The sequence below is a fragment of the Pristiophorus japonicus genome, chromosome 22, assembly GCF_044704955.1.
Source record: "Pristiophorus japonicus isolate sPriJap1 chromosome 22, sPriJap1.hap1, whole genome shotgun sequence".
Taxonomy (NCBI): domain Eukaryota; kingdom Metazoa; phylum Chordata; class Chondrichthyes; family Pristiophoridae; genus Pristiophorus; species Pristiophorus japonicus.
Window position 1 is genome coordinate 18763913 of NC_091998.1, and position 25182 is coordinate 18789094.

General features: G+C 43.6%; 1 protein-coding gene across 4 annotated transcripts in view; it reads left to right on the top strand.

Annotated features, from left to right (window-relative positions):
- Positions 1-209: 209 nt before the first annotated feature.
- The window catches only part of LOC139234885 (sphingomyelin synthase-related protein 1), a 73974-nt gene continuing 49001 nt past the window's right edge, over positions 210-25182 (top strand). The window contains exons 1-4 of one of the 4 annotated variants that reach the window (XM_070865719.1): positions 210-392; positions 2226-2414; positions 15042-15411; positions 19939-20523. In XM_070865719.1, coding sequence (XP_070721820.1) covers positions 19946-20523 — 578 coding nt within the window. In that variant the 5' untranslated portion in view covers positions 210-392; positions 2226-2414; positions 15042-15411; positions 19939-19945. The remainder of the gene's footprint in view (positions 393-2225; positions 2415-15041; positions 15412-19938; positions 20524-25182) is intronic. The other 3 variants (XM_070865718.1, XM_070865721.1, XM_070865722.1) reach the window with 3 other exon arrangements.

A 25182-nucleotide genomic window follows, 5' to 3' on the forward strand; every position in this document is an offset into this window, starting at 1 on the left:
TGGAGGCTGGGTGGCGGGGCTCCGCGGTGCCGTGCATGGAGTACCTCCCGTGCTGCAGGGGGCGCTGTGCCTGGAGTGCCTCCGGCGCTGCAGGGGGCGCTGTGCGCGGAGGTCAGGTGGCGGCGCTGCGCGGTGCGGCAGGGGACGCTGTGTCTGGAGGACACCTCCAGTGCTGCAGGGGGCGCTGTGCGCGGAGGTCAGGTGGCGGCGCTGCGCGGTGCGGCAGGGGACGCTGTGCAATGGCGCTTTGTGTGTTGGGCGTGTGGCGGGGCTGACGATGAGGCGGAGTTGGGCTTGCCCGGGCACACGGTGCGCAGCGAGCATCTGACACCGGGGGCCGGGTGGAAGAGCGAGAAGCAGGAGCTGCTCCTGACACGGAGCGGATCTGTGGGGTAAGTGACAGCCGCCTGGGGATGCTGGACGGACCGAGCGCGGGCTGTTGTCAAGGCCGGGCTGTGATTGCAGCCTGACCCTCGCCGCTTGCAGTGTTGCTCTGAAATGCCTGAGAGATGCTGTCCGCTTATTCACAAGCCTTCCCCAAAATCTTCACACCCTCTGTACTGTGGGAGGCAGGTCAGGAAGAAACCTGTCGAATTTATTTTATTCATTATATCTGGATGGAGGTCAGTGAAGCCTAACCAGACAGATCAATACTATACTAGTTGGCAAATAAGTTGTAGGGGCTGCTCCAATTTATTCTGGTGCCACTGAGTTTTCTGGATCTGAATTGCTTCATCTGTGGACATATCTTCACTCCAAGCCTTATGCAGTGCATTTCATTTGCTTTGTTCATTTTTGCTCCGACTGCAACATGTAATTGTTGATGTGGAAGTTGTTGATGCAGCAAACTTGGTGACCAAACATTTATTGTTCAACCGAATACCGATTGATGGGAATTTGCGTTTGGCCAGCTTGGATCGGATAGGCGGCGTCATTTACAAAAATAAGTAAAATCATGTGCATTAGTTAGTGAAGGGTGTTTTCATTAATGAATTTCATTTGAGGAGGCAGATCCACAAAAAGAGGGAAGATTAGTAACGGGTCTGTAGTATATGTTAACACTTTTCAGTGATCGATGAGATTTATTGTAGTGAAACCTTGTCTATGACAAACGTTTCACAGATTGATTGAGCCTGTTTAAAATTCACGTTCAAGATTGATTTTTAGCCTAACAGACGACATGACTTGAAATTGATGAACTCTCAACATTACTGTAGTCCGATCCAGATACTGTGTTCTCTTTCTGCCCATGCCTAACTTCATATTCTGCTATTGAATATCTGGATTCTGATATTGAGGGAAGGCTTGCATTAACATGTATAAGACAATTGCAGTTCATCTGACTGCTCCTATAATCTAGGAAATACTGAATCCCACAATAGCTAGCATGTCCTTCTCTAGTTACTCATCCAACTCTCTTGAATGTTATACAGTCCATTCCGCTGAGGCTTCGCGCAGTGTTATGCTGTGAGGTCTATTGCAGCCAATCTCTGCTCCATTCCAGGCAGACCCACTCAATCTGGGGAAGTTACGAGAATAATGTGAGTAACCCTAAACCAGAAAATGGGCTGCAGTCAGAGATAGGTCTGTGGTAGATGGAGCTGCACCATGCTGAACATTTGCTCCAATTCTGCAAAAATTGAGTATTGAAGCCGATATAACATCATGGACCATGAACCTCCATGTTATATAGCTAAGTGGACAACTATTGCTTTAAAGAGTCATTCGCTTTAAGCTTGAAGGAATGTTATTTAATTTGGTGCAGCCTATTTAGAATTGCTAATGTCATTTTATGCCACTTTAAAAAAAAAAAGATTGAACGGTAGAATAGAGCTCTTATTGTTCTGAAGAGCTGCCATTTTTAATGTGGGCAAACCGAGAGAATGGCTTCATGATTTCTAGCCATCTGCAATCTGGCTGTGGTTCCCAGACAGTGCAGGGCCAATAGCCTGAGTGAACACTAAGCAACGGAGTTTTGTTCATTGCTCAAGTGATGCTGACATCATGAGCTTCTTTATTCTGACTCATGGTTGTGAAGCTTGTGATTTGTAAATGACATTCAGACTTTAGCTCCATCATCACTCCCCTTTAATGTGCTCTACTGGACTAGCTTTGGCCTATTGTCGTAACTAAATGTGGCTCTCTTTACCCATGCTAACCAGTGTTTGCAAAAATGTTGTGGAGAGGTTTTTACAGGGTTGAAAAATAATATTTCGTATTTCCAGAAGTCGTGTAGCTACCAACCCATTCAGCAATGCTGGCAGCAGCCAATTACCTTGATCACCATCAACACTTTGCCTCTGGAGGCATGGAGTGAAAGCCCTTTGCGAGTGACCACCTGTAGCTCGAGAGTTACAGCAAAAGCAGCACTGTATTAATAGCAAGTCGGCATGTCTCCAGATGTGCCAGATCAGGTAAGAAATTAGCCCCCCCCCCCCCCCAAACTAGAACTTTCCTGCAGTTTTCTTGCCTGAAATTGCATCCAGAGATGTCAGTCTAATGTCTCACGTAATGTGCAGAAAGTAACTGGAGGTTGTGCATTTTGTGTTTTATGTGCTCACTTTAAACTTTGCAACCTAACAGCAGGTGTAACTGAATGAGCATGTGAAGTTATCCTCGTAACAATTCTAACACTATTGCCCGGCATTACTAAATCTAACACTGATCTGGTCTGATATTCTCGGCTTCTAAAATAGTGAAGGCTGGTAAATGGGAATGGTGAGGCAGCTGCATATTTTGCTTTATAATTTGGTGCAACATGCAAAATGTGCATTTGAACAAGAGGAGTCTGCGTTACATGGCACGTTTTGTATTCTTTCTCTCTCGTCTTCTTTTGCCTGTAAATAGACAATTAGAGGGAGATCCACAGGACCGACTTAACGGGGAACAGAGAAGGGCTGGAAGGAACATAGTGCCGATTATGGGACTGATTCTGAATGCACAGTAATGCTCTCAGATGTTAACTTATAAAATGGTCCCTATGACGAGGTTTTATTTAATTTAACTGTGCCTTATGTTTTATTTGTGTTGTCAGCTGTGGCTCAGTCGTTTGCACTCTCGCCTCTGAGTCAGAAGGTTCTGGATTCAAGTCCCACTCCAGAGACTTGAGCACAAAAGTCTAGGTTGTCACTCCAGTGCAGTACTGAGGGAGCGCTGCACTGTCGTCTTTCGAATGTGACATTAAACCGAGACCCCATCTGCTCTCTCAGGTGGATGTAAAAGACCCCATGGCATTTCAAAGTTATCTCTGGTGTCCCTCAACCAACATCACTAAAAACAGATGAGCAGGTCATTATCACATTGCTGTTTTGTGGGAGCTTGCTGTGCACAAATTGGCTGCACATTTCTTACATTAGAGCACTGACTACATTTCAAAAGAACTTCATTGGCTGTAAAGTGCTTTGGGGTATCCAGTGGTTGTGAAAGGCGTTATATAAATGCAAATCTTTCTTTTTACTGCATTGTTGTCTTGAGTTTTTGTAATTTTCCAAATAGTAGTGATTTTTGCTTGGATTTAGATGGATCTTTGGGGTCCAGTGCCCTCCTCCCCACCCTGATTTTTTCCCCCTGTTTAGTAATGCGAAAAATAGAACTTATCCATAATATAAAAAGGATTATAGACTATTTTGTACTTGTGATGAAGGCTGATGACTAGACTTGGGGGAATTAGCTTGCAGAAATTAGAGCGTAACCTTGAATAAGGACTAAATTATCATTTGCTGCAGAGTACATTTGTCTTTGTCCTTTAGATGGAAATCCAGCTCCTTTCCACTTTTTTTAAAGTCATTTTTCCCGACTTTAATATTTTGATTTGAATAGTCAGTCTTGGATAAGTAAGATGTAAAAAAAAAAATAATTTTTATAATATTTTTTTAAATGGTGCTTGTAAGTGAAAATACAAGTATAACCTTGAACTATAGGAGGCTGAAGTATAAATATTGGGGTTGTGTGTCCAATTATTTCCAAGGAAGTACCACAATTATGGGGCAGTTCAGTTGTGCCAGTAGCTATTGGGTGGGCAGCAGCCTATTAATCTTGGCGGGTTCCTGAGATAGCACATTGGAGATATTTTCTGAGAAGTTCAGACATTACCCGTGACATCTTAAACAAGCGGAAGAGATACATTTTTATGTCAGCCGTGGCTCAGTGGGGAGCACCCTCGCCTCTGAGTCAGAAGGTTGTGGGTTCAAGCCCCACTCCAGAGACCTGAGCACAAAAATCCAGGCTGACACTCTAGTGCAGTACTGAAGGAGTGCTGCACACTCAGAGGTTCTGTCTTTTGGATGAAACCTTAAACCGAGGCCCCGTCTGCTCTCGGGTGGATGTTAAAGATCCCATGGCACTATTTCGAAGAAGAGTGGGGGAGTTATTCCCGGTGCTGTGGCCAATATTTATCTCTTAACCAACATCACTAAAACAGATATCTGCTCATTATCACATTACTGTTTGTGGGAGCTTTCTGTGTGCAAATTGGCTGCTGCGTTTCCGACATTACAACAATGACTACACTCTAAAAGTACTTCATTGGCTGCAAGACGCTTTGGGACATCCGGTGGTTGTGAAAGGCGCTATATAAATGCAAATTTTTCTTTTTCCTCATCTTTGGTCACTGGGTGAAATGGAAATAAGTTAGAAAGCCTGTCTGGAATAGGCTTGACCCAATTCAGCAGTTCTTCTCAAGCTATCAGAGAGCAAGGGGGCTGTGTGGAAAGCCAGCAAAGTCCCTCCCCTCACATCAAGTAAGGGGCCTTGATTCAGGTCCAGTTTTACATAGCGTTTTAGTGAAGTAGCTGTGACTGACTTTTTATATTTGAAGACGGAGGAGCTAAGTTCTGTGAAGCTGAGTGTTCTTTGCTCCTATTTACTTATCTATTTACTGTTAATAAATCTGTTTGACAGTTTAATAGCCTCAGCTCCATTTTTATTCAGTCACTTTTCAAAGGCAAGGAAATCATATGACGGTATGTGGCACACTCAGTAAGCCAATTTCGTTTTTTATTTGACCCCTGGGCTTGCTGCAGTTACCCAGATACTAGGCATACAATACTCCATAGATGTGTGTGAGAGCTCACGTACAGATATGGTCTCTGCTGCCGATCACGAGGAGAGCATCTGAGGTAAAAGGCCAAAAATACGTAATAGTCTTGTGTGGCTGAGTAATTACATTTAAACTTGGTAGTTAAGAAGGCATGCAGAATACTTGCCTTTATTAGCCGAGGTGTAGAATACAAGAGCAGGGAGATTATGTATCAAACATTAGTTGGGCCACAGCTAGACTACTGCATGCAGGAAAGATGTGATTGCACTAGAGAGGGTACAGAGGAGATTTACTCGGATGTTGCCTGGACTGGAGAATTTTAGCTATGAGGAAAGATTGGATAGGCTGGGGTTGTTTTCTTTGGAACAGAGGAGGCTGAGTGGAGAGCTTATTGAGGTGTATAACATTTTGAGGGGTCTAGATAGGGTGGATAGGAAGGACCTATTTCCCTTAGCAGAGAGGTCAACAACAAGGGGGCATAGATTTAAAGTAATTGGTAGGAGATTTTGAGGAAAGAATTTTTCACCCAGAGGGTGGTAGGGGCAGAAATCATCACCACATTAAGAAAGTACTCCGATATGCACTTGAAGTGCCGTAACTTACAGGGCTACGGACCAAGAGCTGGAAAGTGGGATTAGGCTGGATAGCTCTTTGTCGGCCGGCTCGGACATGATGGGCTGAATTGGCCTCCTTCCGTGCTGTAAATTTCTATGATTCTATGGTCTGTTAATAAGACTTTGCCATACATGCTATTTACAAGTCTCACTAATGAGAGCCCATCAAAGGCAACATATTTAGAAATCCCCCTTGACAAACTTTCCGAGCAGCTCCTCAAGACAAGACACTCCACTGACACAAATAACTTCGCGACCTAAATGATATTCTGGAATATTTTATTAACTAGCCAAAAGATGCCGAGAAGTCCCGAGCATGTGTTTTGTGAAATAGAAAAATGGTTAATTCTTGTCTGCTCGTTGAACTTTTAAAGATAGAAGTCAGCTTTTAGCAGAGATTAGAATATTACGTGTTCCAGGGACTTTGGAACAGATTGCCAAGTGTTGCTGATACTGCGGCTCGTCGATATTTGCTTTAATAATCCTCTGAATATCCTGGTCAGTGCTGTGATTGTACTGAATTCCATTTTCACTTCTAGTTGAGAGTGGGATTACAGCACACTGAAAGCTCCAGTGTAACGAACATGAGTACTGAAAGTTACCTTTAACCTCTTTGCTCTACTTTACCTGGTTTCATGTATTTTTAAAAACATACAGATCTGATCATGCTTTACACGCAAGCAGTAATGTGACTTTAAAAGCTAAATTGCATAATTTATTGGAGGTTAGTTACCAATGAATTTACATAGCTAGGAGATAACAATATGAAAGTAGAATTGGAGAAACTCCACACACCTTGTTGTGATATTTGATGCCGATTATTGACCGCTTTCAATTGGCAAGGATTACATTTTGAACAATACTGTTGGCAAGGAGGAAGTGTAGTCATAGACGTGGCTTTGAAGTACATTTTTCCCGTCTTGCTTTTTACCAACTTTGTCACTTGTCAGTTGTGCACACTTTCACCAAGTCATCGAGGATACACAAATAGTGAGGAAAATACCTCGTCTGTATTGGAACAGGGCAAGTAAAATGTGCTGTGAGTAGTTCAGACTTGTGCAATAACCCTACATTGAACCAATACTCCGAGAGACATCGCTGAAACAGCTAATTAGCAATTGCCTCATGAGAATAGTTTGCTTTGTTGCAAAATTGATGTATTTGTACTTGTGATGTTTGTTACTAAATAATCAGTGAATGTGTCCCAACTAAATTCTCTCTCTCTCACAGGAGTATGTTTGCTTCTCAAAATCTTTATGTATGTGGACATCGTACGTTTAGAATGGAAGTGTCATCATCATCATAAGCAGTCCCTCGGAATTGAAGAAGACTTGCTTCCACTCTTAAAATGAGACCTTAGGTGACTGACCAGTCCAATACGAGAACCACAGTCCTTGTCACAGGCGGGCCAGATAGTCGTTGAGGGTAAGGGAGGGTGGGACAGATTTGTACTGCCTGCGCTTGATTCTGCATTCTCTCAGCGCTGAGACACGAGGTGATCAGCGCCCTCCTGGATGCACTTCCTCCACTTCGGGCGGTCCTTGGCCAGGGACTCCCAGGTGTTGGTGGGGATGTTGCACTTTAATCTGGAGGCTTTGAGGGTGTCCTTGTAACGTTTCCTCTGCCCACCTTTGGATCGTTTGCCGTGAAGGAACATTAATAGCTGGATCATCCTTTCTTGCGGAAGACTGGTGGCCAATCGCTTTTTACAGCATTGAAGCTACAATAATGTCAAGTGGATGTTTAGAGTTAATTGAAACTACAGTGAGCCCCTTAACTTGGATTGACGGTTGTAAGATAACTATGGTTAGAGACTTATATTCTGATCTGTATTGAAGGTTCATTCATAATTGTTACAAGAAGGCACTTTAAAAAAAAAAAAATTCAATAACAACGTGAACTTGTATTGTACTTTACTGTTGTAACAATGGCCCATGCTCTTCACAATGAGGAAATTACACTGAGCAGGAGATGGGGAGAAATAACTGAAGAGTGGTTGAAGTGATGGGCTTTGATGAGGTCTTTGAAGTTAGAGAGACACGTAGCAAAGGGAGAGTTTTAGGAAGAATGCAGGTGCGTTCAGTAAGTGAGTGTGGAGAGGAGAGAAATGATCATTAAACCAGAATTAATGATGCAGAGGTTGTGAGCTTGGACATGGGGTTGGAGGAAGTTGCAGATATTTTGGCCCAGATTTTGCAGTGGTAATGACCACTGCAGCGAAACTGTCAGCCCTCAAAGTGACAGCAACTTCTGGAATCGGCGCATGCGCAGATGAGCGTGAAATTCCAGAAGTTGCGGTCAATCATTCTCTGCTCCGCCACAGGTTGCGCTGTGGAACCCCCCCTCCCCTTCCTCGGAAATCAATTCAAATCACACTGCAGGATGAAAACTTCCCCTATTATGCTGCAATATCGCTGTTAAACCCCCCACCCCCACAAAGTTACGCCTTGTTGAAAGAGCTGAAACTGGGTTTTTAATGGTGTATTGACTGCTGAACAATGATGCTGGCCCTGAAAAATGAATTTTATATTTGTGGAATGTCAAATTTTTCCATTAATATGATTAAGAATTACATGGCTTTTAAAATATTTTTTAAAAGTTTGTTTGATATTTCAGCTTCTACTTTAATCCATTGTGTATGTCCCAATCTTTATCTTCTTTAAAATGTATAAAACATAAATTAGAATCTGCATTCTACTTCTTGGTTTGCTGTCTGTGAGAATTCTTCAATGTGATTGGCTGCTCAACCTGCTTGATGACATCACTGTTGCTAGGCGCTGGAGATTCGTTTGATTTGGCGGCAGAATCAAGCAAAGATCAGGAGAGCTGAAATTCACGCCACAGAGATCGCTAGATCTTTGAGGTCAGTGGCAAGTGGTGTCCATTTGCTGCTGACTGCAAATTCTAGTGTTTGAAACAAAGATCTCAAAATCCTCATCTATGTGTTAGGGCTTCCCTCGAGCATGAGAAAGGAATGAAGCGTGATGACTTTGGTATTTTAGGTGTGCATGGTATGTACATTGCACCGTGAAAAATTGTTGATGGATGGCTGCATGGTTCTGTTGGAAAAGCCAATATAATTTTAGGTGTTCTGTGTATGTTGGTGTGAGAGATTTTAAGCTGAGTCCATCTGGTCCTTTGCTGAGGAATGAGTCCTGCACTTCTATGTATTTCATAGTGTTTTCAGTGAAAGTTTGGTTGAAGAACTTGCATTTTTTGACCTTGATCAACATTCCACAGTTGTATTTTGTCACTGTATTCAATGAAAATTGTTTTGTCCAGTAGGTTGACCTGGGGCCTCTACTGAGGGAACAGCAAGCTCCTGTTCTGGGCCTTGGGTTTAAATCCTGCCTGAACTGACATCTAGGGCTTGACTTTCTCAGGTCAGTGGCCAACTAGTGTTGCAGGTCACTTGAGTACTCGGCGGTCATGAAAAGCTTCATCTTTTGAATGTGAGAGAGAGGGGAAGAAAAGAGCACTGGTTCTCCGTATGGTTGGCCTTTTGTTTGCTGATATGTTAATCGCAGCTGCAGAGCAGGTTGTATCCCGAACTCCTTCTGAACCGCCTGGCTGTGTTACGATACGGTGTAGGTGTATTACGGCGTCATCATCATAGGCAGTCCCTCGAAATTGAGGAAGACTTGCTTCCGTTCTAAAAGTGAGTTCTCATGTGACTGTACAGTCCAATACGGAAATTACAGTCTCTGTCACAGGTGGGACAGACAGCCGCTGAGGGAAAGGTTGGGTGGGACAGGTTTGCCGCAAGCTCCTTCCACTGCCTGCGCTTGTTTTCTGCATGCTCTCGGCATTGAGACTCGAGGTGCTCAGCGCCCTCCCGGATGCTCTTCCTCCTCTTAGGGCAGTCTTTGGCCAGGGATTCCCAGGTGTTGGTGGGGATGTTGCACTTTATCAAGGAGGCTTTGAGGGTGTCCTTGAAACGTTTGCTCTACCCGCTTGGGGCTCGCTTGCCGTGTAGGAGTTCTGAGTAGAGCGCTTGCTTTGGGAGTCTTGTGTCGGGCATGTGGACGATGTGGCCCACCCAACAGAGCTGGTCGAGTGTGGTCAGTGCTTCGATGCTGGGAATGTTGGCCTGAGCAAGAACACTGACGTTGGTGCATCTGTCCTCCCAGTGGTTTTGCAGGATCTTGCGAAGACATGATTGGTGGTATTTCTCCAGCGATTTGAGGTGTCTGCTTTATATGGTCCATGTCTCTCAGCCATACAGGAGGGCGGGTATCACTACAGCCCTGTAGATCATAAGCTTGGTGCCAGATTTGAGGACCTGATCCTCAAACACTCTTCCTCAGGCGACCGAAGGCTGCGCTGGCGCACTGGAGGCGGTGTTGGATCTCGTCATCGATGTCTGTCCTTGCTGATAGTAGGCTCCCGAGGCGTGGAAAGTGGTGCATGTTATTCAAGGCCACGCCGTGGATCTTGATGATGGGGGGGGCAGAACTGTGTGGCGGGGTCAGGTTGGTGGAGGACCTTTGTCTTACGGATGTTTAGCTTTCGTATGCCTAGTACGGTGTATTGGAGATAGCAAAACATCATGGTAATGGCCCTGAATTCACGGGCAGCAGCGCAGTTAAGGCGTATGCTGCCAATTTCCAAACAAAATCCGCATACACCTCTTGTGAACCTCCCTTTGTGAAGTTGCTTTGAAACGCTGCGGAGTTGTGCACAGTGTAGTGGCTCACGGATCCCAGGGTACACTGTTGTACGTATGCGAACCTGGGGTCATGTGAGGTGGTGGTCTTTTCACTTCCTGACTGCTAGCCAACCAGGAAACAGGAGATTGCTAAAATAAAATTGAATATATATCAATAGAAGTCACAAGTCTTCTACTGGCATATACTTACAATCTATATAGCGTTTAATAGCCACTCTTAATTGAAAATGTTGGTTGAAGGGATTTAAAAAGGTAGGTATATATATTTTAATTATGTCAGATATACATTTGATCCAACATCTTTCATAACTGTATGAATAATATTGCATTTGTAAGATGTACAGTTCTTGCCTACTCGTATTAGATTAGATGCTCCATTATTTGAATTGTGCCCATAAAGTAGCAAACCCTAGTACAACATTTACTATTAATCAGTAGTTTTTAAAATTGTAATATGTTCAGAAATAATTTACACACAAAAACATTGCCCTTCAACCTATAAGAGTGCCTGTTTCTGGTGTTTACTGTGCTTAATTTCTGGATTCAAAAACTCAGTACGAAAGATTTCGACACATGAAAAGAGTATTGTGTCTGTCCAGTAGATTTTTAATCAGAAAATACTAGAAACACTCAACAGGTCAGTCAGCAGCTGCCAACCAATACAATATTCTTGTTCTTCCCACCCCCACCCCCCCTTTCCCCTTGTGCTGTGCAACAGGCTCCTGTGCCTGCTTGCACCAGATGTTAAAAACAAATCATGGTAATTAATGCATAGTAGGTGGGCAATTAGCCCCACTTTTTGCCAGCACGTTGATTTGAATGGGTAGGTGAAACGTGCAGCAAAGAGCAGTAGGAACTTGACAGATCACAAGTTCGGGATTTAGCACATGCGGAAATACCAAATTTGCGTTAATTTCAAAGGCGGTATGACGCCGCACTCTCAGAGGACACCAGCCTACCGAATACAAATTCAGGGCCATTATTTTTAAAGATCATGTCCATTTTAACTACTTTAATTTTAAAATGTGCAATTTGTTTAGTTTTATCCATACACGTGTTCTGGTGTTATTCTTTGGCATATTAATAATATATTTCATTATCATCTCCATCAATATTAATCTGTTGCAACCATTAAATATTAGCATGGGCTAAAGTTCATACTCTGCACATAGGGTCAAACAAGCTGTGAGACTGTTAAATTATATATGGTTTGGAAAGTTAACAAGATAACTCTGAATAATTAGAAAATATTTGAATATAAAGCCTGATATATTCACCAATGGTATGTCAATATGATTTTGCCCAACTTTGTGTTGTGAAATCCTGAAAGCAAGGTACAGGTTAGAGCTAGGCAGACTTTCGATAGCTATGCCAGCATGGTATATGTAGCACTACAAGTTCAAAAATTACAAAGGAATAAAATGAGTTTGAAGTGCTTTTATAGTAACTTGTACATTTAAAAATTACAGCTAATTGCAAGTGCTGTTGCCAGATTTGCTGTTTCAGCTTCTTAAAAGTGCTCTATATTGACAATATACTGTTGGCACAAGATGTGCGGGATTCCCATCAATGGAACCTGACCATTGTGGTGACTTCTGCCCCTCGTGTGAGAAAAACATATGCCTCTATCGTACCGGCCCACCAAAGTTCTTCATAATTACTCGTGGCACACTGATGGATTAAAAAAGTGATAAGTGTTTGCAGGGTATTGATTTTGGCCACATAAAGCACTCTCGAACATTGTTGTTCTCTGCCAAATCCGCTGACTACTCTAGGGTCATCCTGGAGAGCCAAGCGTAACTCCCAGCTTTTTATCTCCACGACCAACCATCTGCTTGCCTCATCACCCTCGCCTCCAGCAACAAGTGCAGCGAGCTCATGGACCTTACCGTTACTAAGATTGAGACCATCTGTACAGCTGCCACCTCCTTTGATCCCGTTCCCACTAAACTGCTGACCACCCATGCTCCCCATATTACCTGACATTGGAAATGGTGTTCTCTCAAGTACAGTCCCTTTCCTTCATAACTTCCCCCCTCAAAAAATCCACCCATGACCTTACTGTCCTGGAAAATTACCACCTTAGCGCCAAGCTTCCTTTCTGCTCTGAAATCCTTGCACATGTTGTCACCTCCCAAATCTGTGTCCATTTTTCCCGCAACTCTATGCTTGAATCTCTCCGGCCAGGTTTCTATCCTTGCTACAGCACTGTAACAGCCCTAATCAAAGTTACAAATAACATCCTCTGTAAACTTTGACACAGTCGACCATACCATCCTCCTCCAACGCCTCTCCTCCAACGCCTCTCCTCCATTGTCCAGCTCAGTAGGGTTGGCCTTGCTTATTTCCCATCTTGCCTATCCAATCGTAGCCAGAGCTTCTCCAGCAATGGGTCTCTCCCTGCCCCTGCACTGTTACCTTGAGTCCCCTAAGGATCTGTACTTGGATCCCTCTTATTCCTCATCTATATATTGACCCTCCTAAAATAAACACACCTTTTGGACCAAGCTTTTTGTTACCCTTGTAATATTTCTTTCTTTGGTTTGACATCCAATTTTGTCTGATTACCCTTTGTGAAGTGCCTTCGGATGTGTTTCTACATTAAGGTGCTAAATAAATACAAGTTAATCTTCTAGCTCCGAAGCATCAATTTAGAAGTGCCTTATTATAATAGTCAATGTTTTGGGCTTTATCCACTGCCTGTCAGTGCAGCTCCTTGGCATTGTAGATGGTGGAAAGGCTTTAAGGAGTCCAGAGGTGAGACACTCACTGCAGAATACCCAGCCTCTGACCTGTTCTTGTAGCCACAGTATTTATGTGGCTGGTCCAGTTAAGTTTCTGGTCAATGGTGACCCCCAGGATGTTGATGGTCGGGGATTCATTGATGGTCACACCATTGAACGTCATAGGGAGGTGGTTAGACTTTCTCCAGACGTGTACACAAATCTGGTATCTAGCCAGGTCTGATCAGCCCTAATTCGGCTCCCTGTCTTTTCAGACCTAATGCCATGCTGAAACCACCATGGCACTGCCGAGAATAGCAGAAGTTCAGGTTTTCTGTCCAGTATTCCTCCCACAACAAATGTCACCAAGAAAGAACAGCCTAGCTGGTCATTCACCTCGGTGCTCTTGCCTGTGCTGCTGCAGGAGGGTGACGGCTGGCTGCATTGTGTGGCAGGTACAGCAGGAGTGGCGAGGTCGGGGCGAAGGAGTGGCAAGAGTTCGGGGCCCAGAAGAGGCGAGGGCCCAGGGGCAGCACGGGCCAGTTCACACTGATATGTGTGTGCACTAGGTCCGTGCAGCAGAGCTGGTCTCCAGTCGTCCTGGTTAACCCATGCCACTGGATAAAGGCCGAGGTCTGCCCGTGTGGTGGCTGGTGTGCAATGGCCACCACGCATTAAAAAAATCCATGCACAGACATCTTCCACCCTTCAAGATATAGTTCGGGGTCTGGAATATTGGCTCCTTCATTGAAACACCTGTGAACTCATCCCTTTCCGATGTGGAAGCAAGTCATCCTCGTTTCGAGGGACTGCCTCTGATTTGCCTAATAACAGTCAGTACATTATCATCATCATCATAGGTTGTCCCTCGGAATCGAAGAAGACTTGCTTCCACTCTTAAAATGAGATCTTAGGTGGCTGAACAGTCCGAGAGCCACAGTCCCTGTCACAGGTGGGACAGATAGTCATTGAGGGTAAGGGAGGGTGGGACTGGTTTGCCGTGCGCTCTGACCGCTGCCTGCGCTTGATTTCTGCATGCTCACGGCGAAGAGACTCTGCTCAGCGCCCTCCCGGATGCACTTCCTCTACTTACGGCGATCTTTGGCCAGGTACTCCCAGGTGTCGATGGGGATGTTGCACTTTATCAGGGAGGCTTTGAGGAGTGTTCTTGTAACGTTTCCTCTGCCTACCTTTGGCTTGTTTGCCGTGAAGGAGTTCTGAGTAGAGTGCTTGCTTTGGGAGTCTTGTGTCTGGCATGCGCACAATGTGGCCTGCCCAGTGGAGCTGATAAAGTGTGGTCAGTGCTTCAATGCTGGAGATGTTGGCCTGGTCGAGGATGCAAATGTTGGTGCATCTGTCCTCCCAGGGGATTTGTAGGATCTTGCGGAGACACCGTTGGTGATATTTCTCCAGCGACTTGAGGTGTCTACTGTACATGGTCCACATCTCTGAGCCATACAGGTGGGCGGGTATTACTACAGCCCTGTACACCATGAGCTTGGTGGCAGATTTGAGGGCCTGGTCTTCGAACCACTCTTTTCCTCAGGCAGCCGAAGGCTGCACTGGCGCACTGGAGGCGATGTTGAATCGCGTCATCAAAGTACATTGCAAAAGTAAATCACTGTGTGAAGCTCTGCTTTGGTTAGTCTTGTCATCACCAGCAAGTTGGCAAGAACAATTTGGGTTTGAGCCCTGTAGTTGCCACATGTTTCACTTAAATTTCTAACATGGTCTGTAATATATCTGTTGCCTCTTAATTAATCTTTGTGTTTTTTTTCCTTGTTTATCGGTATTGGAAAGTGCCCATGCCCTAATTAATTCTTCAATGCTTGTTCATATTTTGCAGTTGTAACATACATTACATAAAGAAATGTCAGAATATTGCTGTAGTTGCCAGGGGCGTCGCAAATTCCAATTTTCATCTGATTATTGCAATGCCGAAATCTTATTTATCATTCAAAAGGGTCATTTAAAATCTTTGACAAATTGTCTTCCAGAATCAAAACAATTGTGTTGTAACATAGAGAGGAAAGGAAAGGAGTGACTGAGACAGCAGTGAAGAGAGCAGACGAGAACAAAACACGTGGAGGAATAATTTCTGCATCACTTGACTAAACATTCAGTTGAGGGGAGACTGTATAGAAATTGGATGTACAATGAAATGAGACAGAAAGAACCGCTGTAGTGTCGCTTGCTTGCTGAGTTAATGCTAATGAGGTCAAAGGATTCAGGAGGAAATCCGAACGTTTTTATTGAACATTAGACAAGTACTTTCCAAAAGCACGAAATGCATCAAATGTTATGTAAGCTCACGGAGGACAAATTAACATCATAAGAACAGCATTACAGCACATTTTCTTCTTGCAGGTATTTTGAATTTGCTTGACTATTAATGCATGGTGCATGAAGTTAATGCAAATCAATTCTCAAAATAAAATAATTTTTGTTGCATATAGAATTCTATGGAGTTCCTTAACGTATTTGCATTTTATCCATGCTCACTCCTTAGTGAGTCTTTTAATGCCTGTAAGTAGCTTTGGGCATTTCAAACAATTAAACTAAAGACTTGCCTCATCTGCAAATTAATTTGAAAATGTCCTGCTAAACTTGTCTTCCCCATCCTTCATAAGAGCCTTATTGCGATGTTGAAACCTTAAGCTGCTCTCGTACTGCCCGTAGGTTGCAGACTGTTGACTTAGTTGTCTTGTGCAACTGGCAGCAGCCCAACTGGGCAGATTTAAGACTGTTGCCAGTAAGATCCCTTTTAAAAAAAAACTGTGACATCCTCACTGCTGCTGGACAGCCGTGCCCCGACAAGTGAGCTGGACTCAATGCCACGACGTCAGCATGCAACTGTATGCGCTGTTGGTTTGAAAACAGTGTGCTTCGGACCTTCTGGTGCCACATCATTGGCTGTAAAGAGCTTTGGGACGTCCAGAGGTCGTGATAGGCGCTATATAAATGCAAGTCGGTCTGCCTTTCTTTACTTGTCACAGCCTGAATGCGCATACACTACATTGCCGGGATCAACTCTACAGCTGGTTTACAGGGAACACGGCTATTCAATTCGAGCAGAAGTGCGGGACAGCGGCATTCTTGTGTTGCTTTCCTGGGATTCGGTTACCAATATAACAGGAAGTAGTGCAAAGTCAAGGATGAGTAAAGATCACAATCACAAAATTCACTGCTGTACCTGACTTGCACTTTTGGATGAGTTCTGTAATTGCCTAAAGGTATCCGTCATGGATTGTATGTCACTGCAACTATTGTACAAAGAGCCGCCCTAAATTTTTGGATTCAGTTTGAAGTTTCAGTTGATTTTAGTTTAGAAGTCAGAAGAACTTTGGAGGAGACAGACAACTGTACAGAGCAGTTAGATTGTGTTCATAACTGAGAATGTGGCAGTAATTGTGAAAGCTACAAGAGTTACAGAATCACTAAGTACATGCAAGGTTCCCGATGTTGGGGAAGTCCAGAACCAGGGGTCACAGTCTAAGGATAAGGGGTAAGCCATTTAGGACCAAGATGAGGAGAAACTTCTTCGCTCAAAGAATTGTGAACCTGTGGAATTCTCTACCACAGAAAGTTGTTGAGGCCAGTTCATTAGATATATTCAAAAGGGAGTTAGATGTGGCCCTTACGGCTAAAGGGATCAAGGGGTATGGAGAGAAAGCAGGAATGGGGGAGTGAGGTTGCATGATCAGCCATGATCATATTGAATGGTGGTGCAGGCTCGAAGGGCTGAATGGCCTACTCCTGCACCTATTTTCTATGGTTCTGTGTAAACTGGCGTCAGATAAATATTCCAGATGACAAGCTGAAGGCATAACTCAAATTCCACAAACAACACACCATAGTAAAAGAAACTAGTAAATTGCAGCGAAAGGTTAACCTGTTTGGATACGTCAGTTGAATTATTTGGAAGATACAAACTTAAACTGGAAGAGTAAATTGGTGCTTTTTAACTTGATATAAGCCAGAAAATACTAATCTGTTCTGGTGTGCTGCATTAGCTTCACCCCACTGAAGTGGTAATACTGTAACTTGTACTGTGTCAAACTGCACAAAGTTAATGTGTTGCTGTACTTCTTAAGTTAAATTTGTTCTGTTTGTATTGGTTAAATGAACAATTGTTTTATCCTTAATTATAACAATAATTTGCATTTATGCAGTCCTTTTTAATGTAGAAAATTGATCTAAGGTGCGTCAGAAGCATCATCAGAAATAAATGGGGGGGTCGGTGACCAAAAGCTTGGTGAAAGAGGTTGGTTTTTAAGGAAGGTTTTGAAGAAGGAGAGGGAAGTGGCCGGGTTTAGGCAGGTAATTCCAAAGTGTGGATCCTACAACAATAACAGCTTGTATTTATATAGCGCCTTTAATGTAGTGAAACGTCGCAAGGGGGGTCTAGGCGCCTGAAGGCATGACTGCCAATGGTGGGGTAAAAGGAGGGATGCGCACGAGGCCAGAGTCAGAAGTACAGAGGTATTGGGAAGATTATTGGGCTGGAGGAGGTTAGAGATGGGGAGGAGCAAGGCCATGAAAGGATTTAAACATGAGATCAGAATTTTAAATTGATTCCCGGCCTCCCAACGTCTCCAATCAGCAAGGATGGACGAGTGGGACTACGTGCAGGATAGAATGCGGCCAGCAGAGTTTTGGATGAGCTGAAGTTCACGGGGGGTGGGAGTCTGACCAGAAGAGCATTGGATTATTTGAGTTTAAATGTGACAAATGCATGGCGGAGTGTGTTAGCAGCAGTTGGGCTAAGGTAAGGGGGTGGCGATGGGTGGATGATGGAAGTAGACAGTCTTTGTGATGGAGAGGAAATGGGGTTAGAAGCTTAGCTCGGGGTTGAATAGGATTCTGAAGTTGCAAGCAATCTGATTGATTGGAAAGGAGTAAGGGTGTTGTGGGTGGTGAGGACTACAAGAAAGGGGTCAGAGATGGCTTTGTCTGTAATAGAGACCATGTGAATAGAGACGCTGCAGGAGATGGCAAAGTTGAGGGGTGACAGTGAATATGGGTAGGAGAGTTTTTTATGGAGGGAGAGATTTAGGGAGGAAAAGAGGGCAGTGAATTTAGAGGTTAGAGTGCAAAGGGAACTTAAAATCACCAAGGAATAGGAGTCACTCAGTACAGAGGCTGAGGGAGGAAAGGAGGAGGATATCTTGGGGACAAGGGTCAGGGTGCGTCATGTAGTATGATTGTGTTGATTGACCATTGAACAATTATTTTTCGTAATTTTTTTTGAAAAGCCGAGAGTTAATTAGTTTCTTCGAGTTCAATATGTAGGGTGACTTGGGAGAAAATCAAATTAAGTCTTGCAGTTAAACACTGGTGACAAAAGTGAACCATTTTCGGGTGGTTTACGACAGGGTTTTCGCCGGGTTTTGACCATCTGCGGTGAAAGATCGGGCGCTCAGCTGTTTTTCGCCCGGTTGCGATCCTCGGCTCGGTTTTTGCGGCAGCGCTTAGAAGCACCGCCGGGGAGAGCTGCGCCGGTCGTGCAACGGCTCGCGTTGCGACACCGCGAGTTTCGAGACTCACCCGACCCGTACGCCGTGCTACAAAGACCGCCGAGGAAAACACCGCAGAGACAAGTTGGAAAAAAGGTAAGTTAAAGTTTTTATTTTTTTATATTTTTGCAGCAGTTTGTCAGGTAATGTTTTTTGAATTTTTTTTCCCCTCCCAAGGACTCTCCGAGAGCCCCAGCCCCACACTAAACTTGGCAAGGATCCTGTTTTTGCGCCCTGAATAATAACGCAACGCCTCCCTTCGCGCTGTGCCCCGGCACAGACCCCAAGTGCCGAAGGTTAGCCAATTAATCGCTATCGTTAATTGGGTGGTAATTTTAACGCATCATCTCCGTTTTCGCTCCGAAACGGAGAAAGCTGAAAATGCAGCCCTTTGATTCTCCCACAGCATCACAGGAAACCTGTGTTAGCAACTTGATTTGCATTGATGATCCCAGCACCTTCTGTTAATTTTGGAAGACTATCGTGTTTCTTCCCGAAATTTCTCTTTGACGTCTGTACATTAGTCACGGTTTGATATTACAAAGTTCAAGATATTTATTCGGCATTGGTATTTGAAATGTTTGTGTTTGCTAGATTTTAGCGTACTTTTTCTATTTGAGGAGCAGCTACTCACGGGGCAGAGTTTGACAGAATGTGTGAGTCACAAAGAGCAGAGAAAGCAATCCAAGAGATTGACGGCCAAGTTTGTTTTATCACCGTGCAGTGTATTGAGGGGTGGGGTTACATTATGTACCTTGGCCAGAATTAGCTACTCAGTCAATTAAGATAATTTTGTGCAGATGTAGCCATCTTCAGCTCAATGATGTTTTGGGCAAAACTAATCGAGTCCAAAGGTGAATTCCAAAAAATATATTTTTTAGTAAAATAAAGTAGGAACTTTTTAAATGCACATCTGATCCATCTTGATATATTTTGTGTAATGAGAGTGGTTGTACCAATTCTACTGGAACCAGGGACTTGGTTTCAAAACATTTCTGAAATGTAATGAATTTATTTACATGTGGATTCAGCTTTGCTAGGAATATCTGTATTGATGGGCGTGAAGCCTGCAGTAAAACTTTGTACAAGAAAAAATGTAAATCTTTCATTCTGAGACTACAGTGCAGGCCAAAGCTTGTGGTATCAAGAGTTAATTCAGTTTATGTTAAAAGGCATTCGAACTTCAAATGATGTAGACCCTCCGGGACAAGCAAGGTCTTGTATTGAAATGCTCAAGTAAAATGAGGAATCTTCATACTTAGAAACATTCTCTCATGCAACAGTAAACATTATTGTTACTCTGGACCAGATATCCTGCCAAATAATGAAATATGTTGTTCCACCCAATTATTTGACCTTTTGTGTTTTTATTTTGCAGTTGAAACATGACGGGAAGCCAGTTTAATATCAGGCGCTGGACCAACAAACATGTGGCCAGATGGCTAAAGGAGGAAGGCTTCAACGAATACGTTGATCTTCTATGTAATAAGCACAGACTGGATGGTATTGCCTTGTTAACTTTGACCGAGTATGATTTACGCTGCCCACCTTTAGAACTGAAAGTATTGGGTGATATTAAAAGGCTTATGGTATCTATTCGGAAATTGCAAAAGCAGCACAAAGATATCTTGGCAGAGATGGGCTATGCCAGCGATGAATGCCTTGCTGGTACCGTTGCACATGTTGTGAATTCAACACTAAGCAAAGACTGTCAGTGTAATGGTGTGGATCATTCCTTGGACAGAGGTGGTTCTAGTGGAGACTTGAGTACTGAACAATATCAGAATGGTAAATACTACAAACATCAAACACGGCGACTCGACCCAGAGTACTGGAAGACAGTTTTGAGTTCGATTTATGTATTCATAGTCTTTGGGTTTACATCGATTGTCATGGTAATAGTTCATGAACGTGTGCCTGACATGCAAACGTACCCGCCCCTTCCAGACATATTCCTGGATAGGTAAGTGTTAAGTCAACATGATTTTATTTTATGCTTTTAAAGTACTTCACTGCTAATGAATAGAGTACATGTTTTTAGTCACTGATATACAGCTACCTCTTCAAACCTGAGAAACTATTTCTGTAGCCCTAGCACGTGTGGGTCTACTCTTCTGAAACACCTAGGGAAAATTTCTGTTCAATTATTATTCCCAAAATGCGTTACAATTCTATTTGCCTTATTCTGATCTCCTATCTTCAATTGCTGTTTACCATTAAAGATGTATGAAAATTGAACTAATGTAATAATCAATCCTCTGCAGTTTTACCCCTTTTTCTGAAATTTATTGGGGCAAGAAGCATGATTCTAATATGCAAGGTTTAATGTTTTAACATTTTTGGTAAACTCCCTCTGTTCCACTCCAGCTGTGTCCGAGAGGGATGGGGCGGAGCCTGTTACAGGACTCGACTCGTGCTACTCTGAACAGTCCACGCTGAGAACCCGTGTTCGACTGTCCTGATCATTTCTCTCCCTCTCTGGCCATTTGCGTCGCCTCTGCTTGCCACCACTCAATGAAAACACAGTAGAGGTTTTTTTAATGTTGTGGAGATCAAACTGCTTTCCTCTAGTCTGTAGCATCTCACTTTTTAAAATTACAAAGCTGCACATTTGTCATGCTCCCCAAACGTGGACTGGCAAATTAAAATTTGAGCTTGTGATCTTCAGGGTTTGCATCCAGCTGTATTCTGGTGGAACCACAGTATACTGATTCATGTTTAAAGACTAAGCAAAAGACATTCTTTTAAGTGATGTAACTGTTTTGAATCATAAATCAACATTTTCAGTAACTAGGATATAACTGGTAGATGAATTGTGAGAACTACAAGGAACACACTGAATTGTGGCTATCGTGATAGGGAAGACTGTCTTCACTTCTTTTAAAATATTCTTTTAACTAGTTGCTTCATTTCTTTGTGGGCTTGGGTTTCATAAGAATATAAGAACATAAGAATTAGGAACAGGAGTAGGCCATCTAGCCCCTCGAGCCTGCTCCACTTACCCGCCTGCTCCCCATAACCCTTAATTCCCTTATTGGTTAAAAATCTATCAATCTGTGACTTGAATACATTCAATGAGCTAGCCTCAACTGCTTCCTTGGGCAGAGAATTCCACAGATTCACAACCCTCTGGGAGAAGAAATTCCTTCTCAACTCAGTTTTAAATTGGCTCCCCCATATTTTGAGGCTGTGTCCCCTAGTTCTAGTCTCCCCGACCAGTGGAAACAACCTCTCTGCCTCTATCTTGTCTATCCCTTTCATTATTTTAAATGTTTCTATAAGATCACCCCTCATCCTTCTGAACTCCAACGAGTAAAGACCCAGTCTACTCAATCTATCATCATAAGGTAACCCCCTCATCTCCGGAATCAACTTAGTGAATCGTCTCTGTACCCCCTCCAAAGCCAGTATATCCTTCCTTAAGTAAGGCGACCAAAACTGCACACACTACTCCAGGTGCGGCCTCACCAATACCCTATACAGTTGCAGACGGACCTCCCTGCTTTTGTACTCCATCCCTCTCGCAATGAAGGCCAACATTCCATTCGCCTTCCTGATTACCTGCTGCACCTGCAAACTAACTTTTTGGGCTTCATGCACAAGGACCCCCAGGTCCCTCTGCACCGCAGCATGTTATAATTTCTCCCCATTCAAATAGTATTCCCTTATTTTGTTTTTTTCCCCCAAGGTGGATGACCTCACACTTTCCGACATTGTATTCCATCTGCCAAACCTTAGCCCATTCGCTTAACCTATCTAAATCTCTTTGCAGCCTCTCTGTGTCCTCTACACAACCCGCTTTCCCACTAATCTTTGTGTCATCTGCAAATTTTGTTACACTACACTCTGTCCCCTCTTCCAGGTCATCTATGTATATTGTAAACAGTTGTGGTCCCAGCACCGATCCCTGTGGCACACCACTAACCACCGACTTCCAACCCGAAAAGGACCCATTTATCCCGACTCTCTGCTTTCTGTTAGCCAGACAATTCTCTATCCATGCTAATACATTTCCACTGACCCCGCGTATCTTTACCTTCTGCAGTAACCTTTTGTGTGGCACCTTATCGAATGTCTTTTGAAAATCTAAATACACCACATCCATCGGTACACCTCTATCCACCATGCTCGTTATATCCTCAAAGAATTCCAGTAAATTAGTTAAACATGATTTCCCCTTCATGAATCCATGCTGCGTCTGCTTGATTGCACTATTCCTACCTAGATGTCCCGCTATTTCTTCTTTAATAATTTCAAGCATTTTTCCCACTACAGATGTTAAACTAACCGGCCTATAGTTACCTGCCTTTTGTCTGCCCCCTTTTTTAAACAGAGGCGTTACATTAGCTGCTTTCCAATCCACTGGTACCTCCCCAGAGTCCAGATTATAACGAATGCATCTGCTATAACTTCTGCCATCTCTTTTAATACTCTGGGATGCATTTCATCAGGACCAGGGGACTTGTCTACCTTGAGTCCCATTAGCTTGTCCAGCACTACCCCCCTAGTGATAGTGATTGTCTCCAGGTCCTCCCTTCCCACATTCCTGTGACCAGCAATTTCTGGCATGGTTTCTGTGTCTTGCACTGTGAAGACCGGAGCAAAATAATTGTTTAAGGTCTCAGCCATTTCCACATTTCCCATTATTAAATCCTGTCGAAATCTCGACCTCCGAAAAGAATGACTCCGACACTTACAGCTCCGGCAGAAGTTTCTTTAATTTACTTGCTAGCAAGGGGCAGGTCACACTCAGTCAAGGGCTAAGTGAACACCTCCGAAATGGTACAATTTCACAAGATATTTATACAGTAAAACCCAAGTTATGTGGCCTCTCCCTGTGTATTGGCTCTGTCTCGCAGTCAGTGAATACAGACAAAGAGTTAATTACTACATCCTTGTCCTGACATGGTTTCCAGATATTTCCTTTTGTCGGGGTTATTAGTTGGCCAGCCGGCCATTACTCCATGAGAGTGTGGTAATGAGCTATTACCTGTCTTGCATTGTGTCAGGATTGTTCAGTTTCCTCGTCCGTTATCTGTTTGCATCAAATGGATGAGGTCTCTACAAGAGATAATGGCTGGTGGTTTGAGTACTTCGAAAAGGGTGGGGTGGCATGGAACTTGTCGTATAGACAATAGGAGAGCACCATGGGGGGTATTTGTCTCAGCATGACTTGTCTCCTAGCTGTCTGATGGCCATCAGCCATCTCAAACCAGGTTTAGCTGTTTATGCAAGCTGACTGATTTTATGTAGAAAGTTCTGGAAGAACCAGGACTCCATTTTGATATATATATATTGCAAAGGGCACACAAATACCGTATGGTATCAGCTTAGATAAAAATACATTTCCGCATTCCCCCATTTCGTCCTTCACAAGGACAACTTAATCCATTCTGATCTTGTACAGTCTCTCCATTTCCATTTCCACACTAGAGCCTTCAGCAGTTGTCGCTCTCCATAACTCTAGCCGTGGTCTCGGTAGGTAACATAGTTTCTCCCACCCTTCACCTGGGGCTTTGTTATGGACCGTTGTCCAGCCAACGGTTGCTATCTTTCTCCCATCAGTGGGATTAGTTGTGACTTGTCATTTGGGAACACTTGCTGCGTCCCATTTCAGGTCCTTTAGTCTCATTACTCACTAGGCATATTATACCTTCAGGATTTCCTATTCTGGGAGTAATGCTTAGGAAGGGAGGCTGATGGTTATTATCATAATTGGGCTGGTACCATCCCTGGAAGGCTGTAAGTTTATACCCTGCCGACCTCCCTTCTATTTGTTCCTTCGTTTCTGGCCCCTTAGTTAGGTTTGTCCTATTTTGCACTGTCAACCATTCTACCATTTCTGATTCGTTAAAGGGGACAGACCTTCGGAGTGGACAGGTACATGGGAACATATCCAACAACTCGACAAGTTTCTTTCTTGAGCATACCTATGACTCAGTGCCATAAATACGTTTACTTGCAATTCCCTTCGGTGGCGGGTCTGTACCCCTGGTGTAATCAATAATGCAAAGTAAAACCCTGTCAAGCCCAGCACCATCAGTCCCCATAGTCCATACAGTTCCTTATTCAGTCTTCCTTTTTCTGTTCCTCTGGTTCCTTCTTCCCTTCCTCCTGGCCGGGTGCCCGTTTGCAATGGGATGCATGGATCCATGTTGGTCTTTCCTTTACCTTGATTGCAGTATCGATCGCCAGCAAGACCTGGTATGGTCCTTCGAATCTTGGCTGTAGACTGCTTTTTCTTTTAAAAATCTTGATGTAAACGAATTCCCCTGGCTCCAGGTTATGACACTTCCCTTCCGCTGGCTTGACTTGAGCTCCCTTTACCTGTGAATGAAAGCTGGAAATACATTTGGTTAGTGCAATACAATAATTCAACATATTTTCCTCCATTTTGTGGATGTCCATTTGTTTTGCAGTAAACGGTGCTGTAAAAGGTAGTTGTTGGGGACGTCCCATAACTATCTCATGCGGTGACAGGCCTGTTGTTCTGTTGGTTGCAGATCGCATTACCATCAAAACTAAGGGCAGCAGTTCTGTCCATTTCAGTCCAGTGTCATTGCATAGTTTTGCCAGCTTATTTTTAAGCATTCCATTATATCTTTCAACAAGTCCAGCTGAT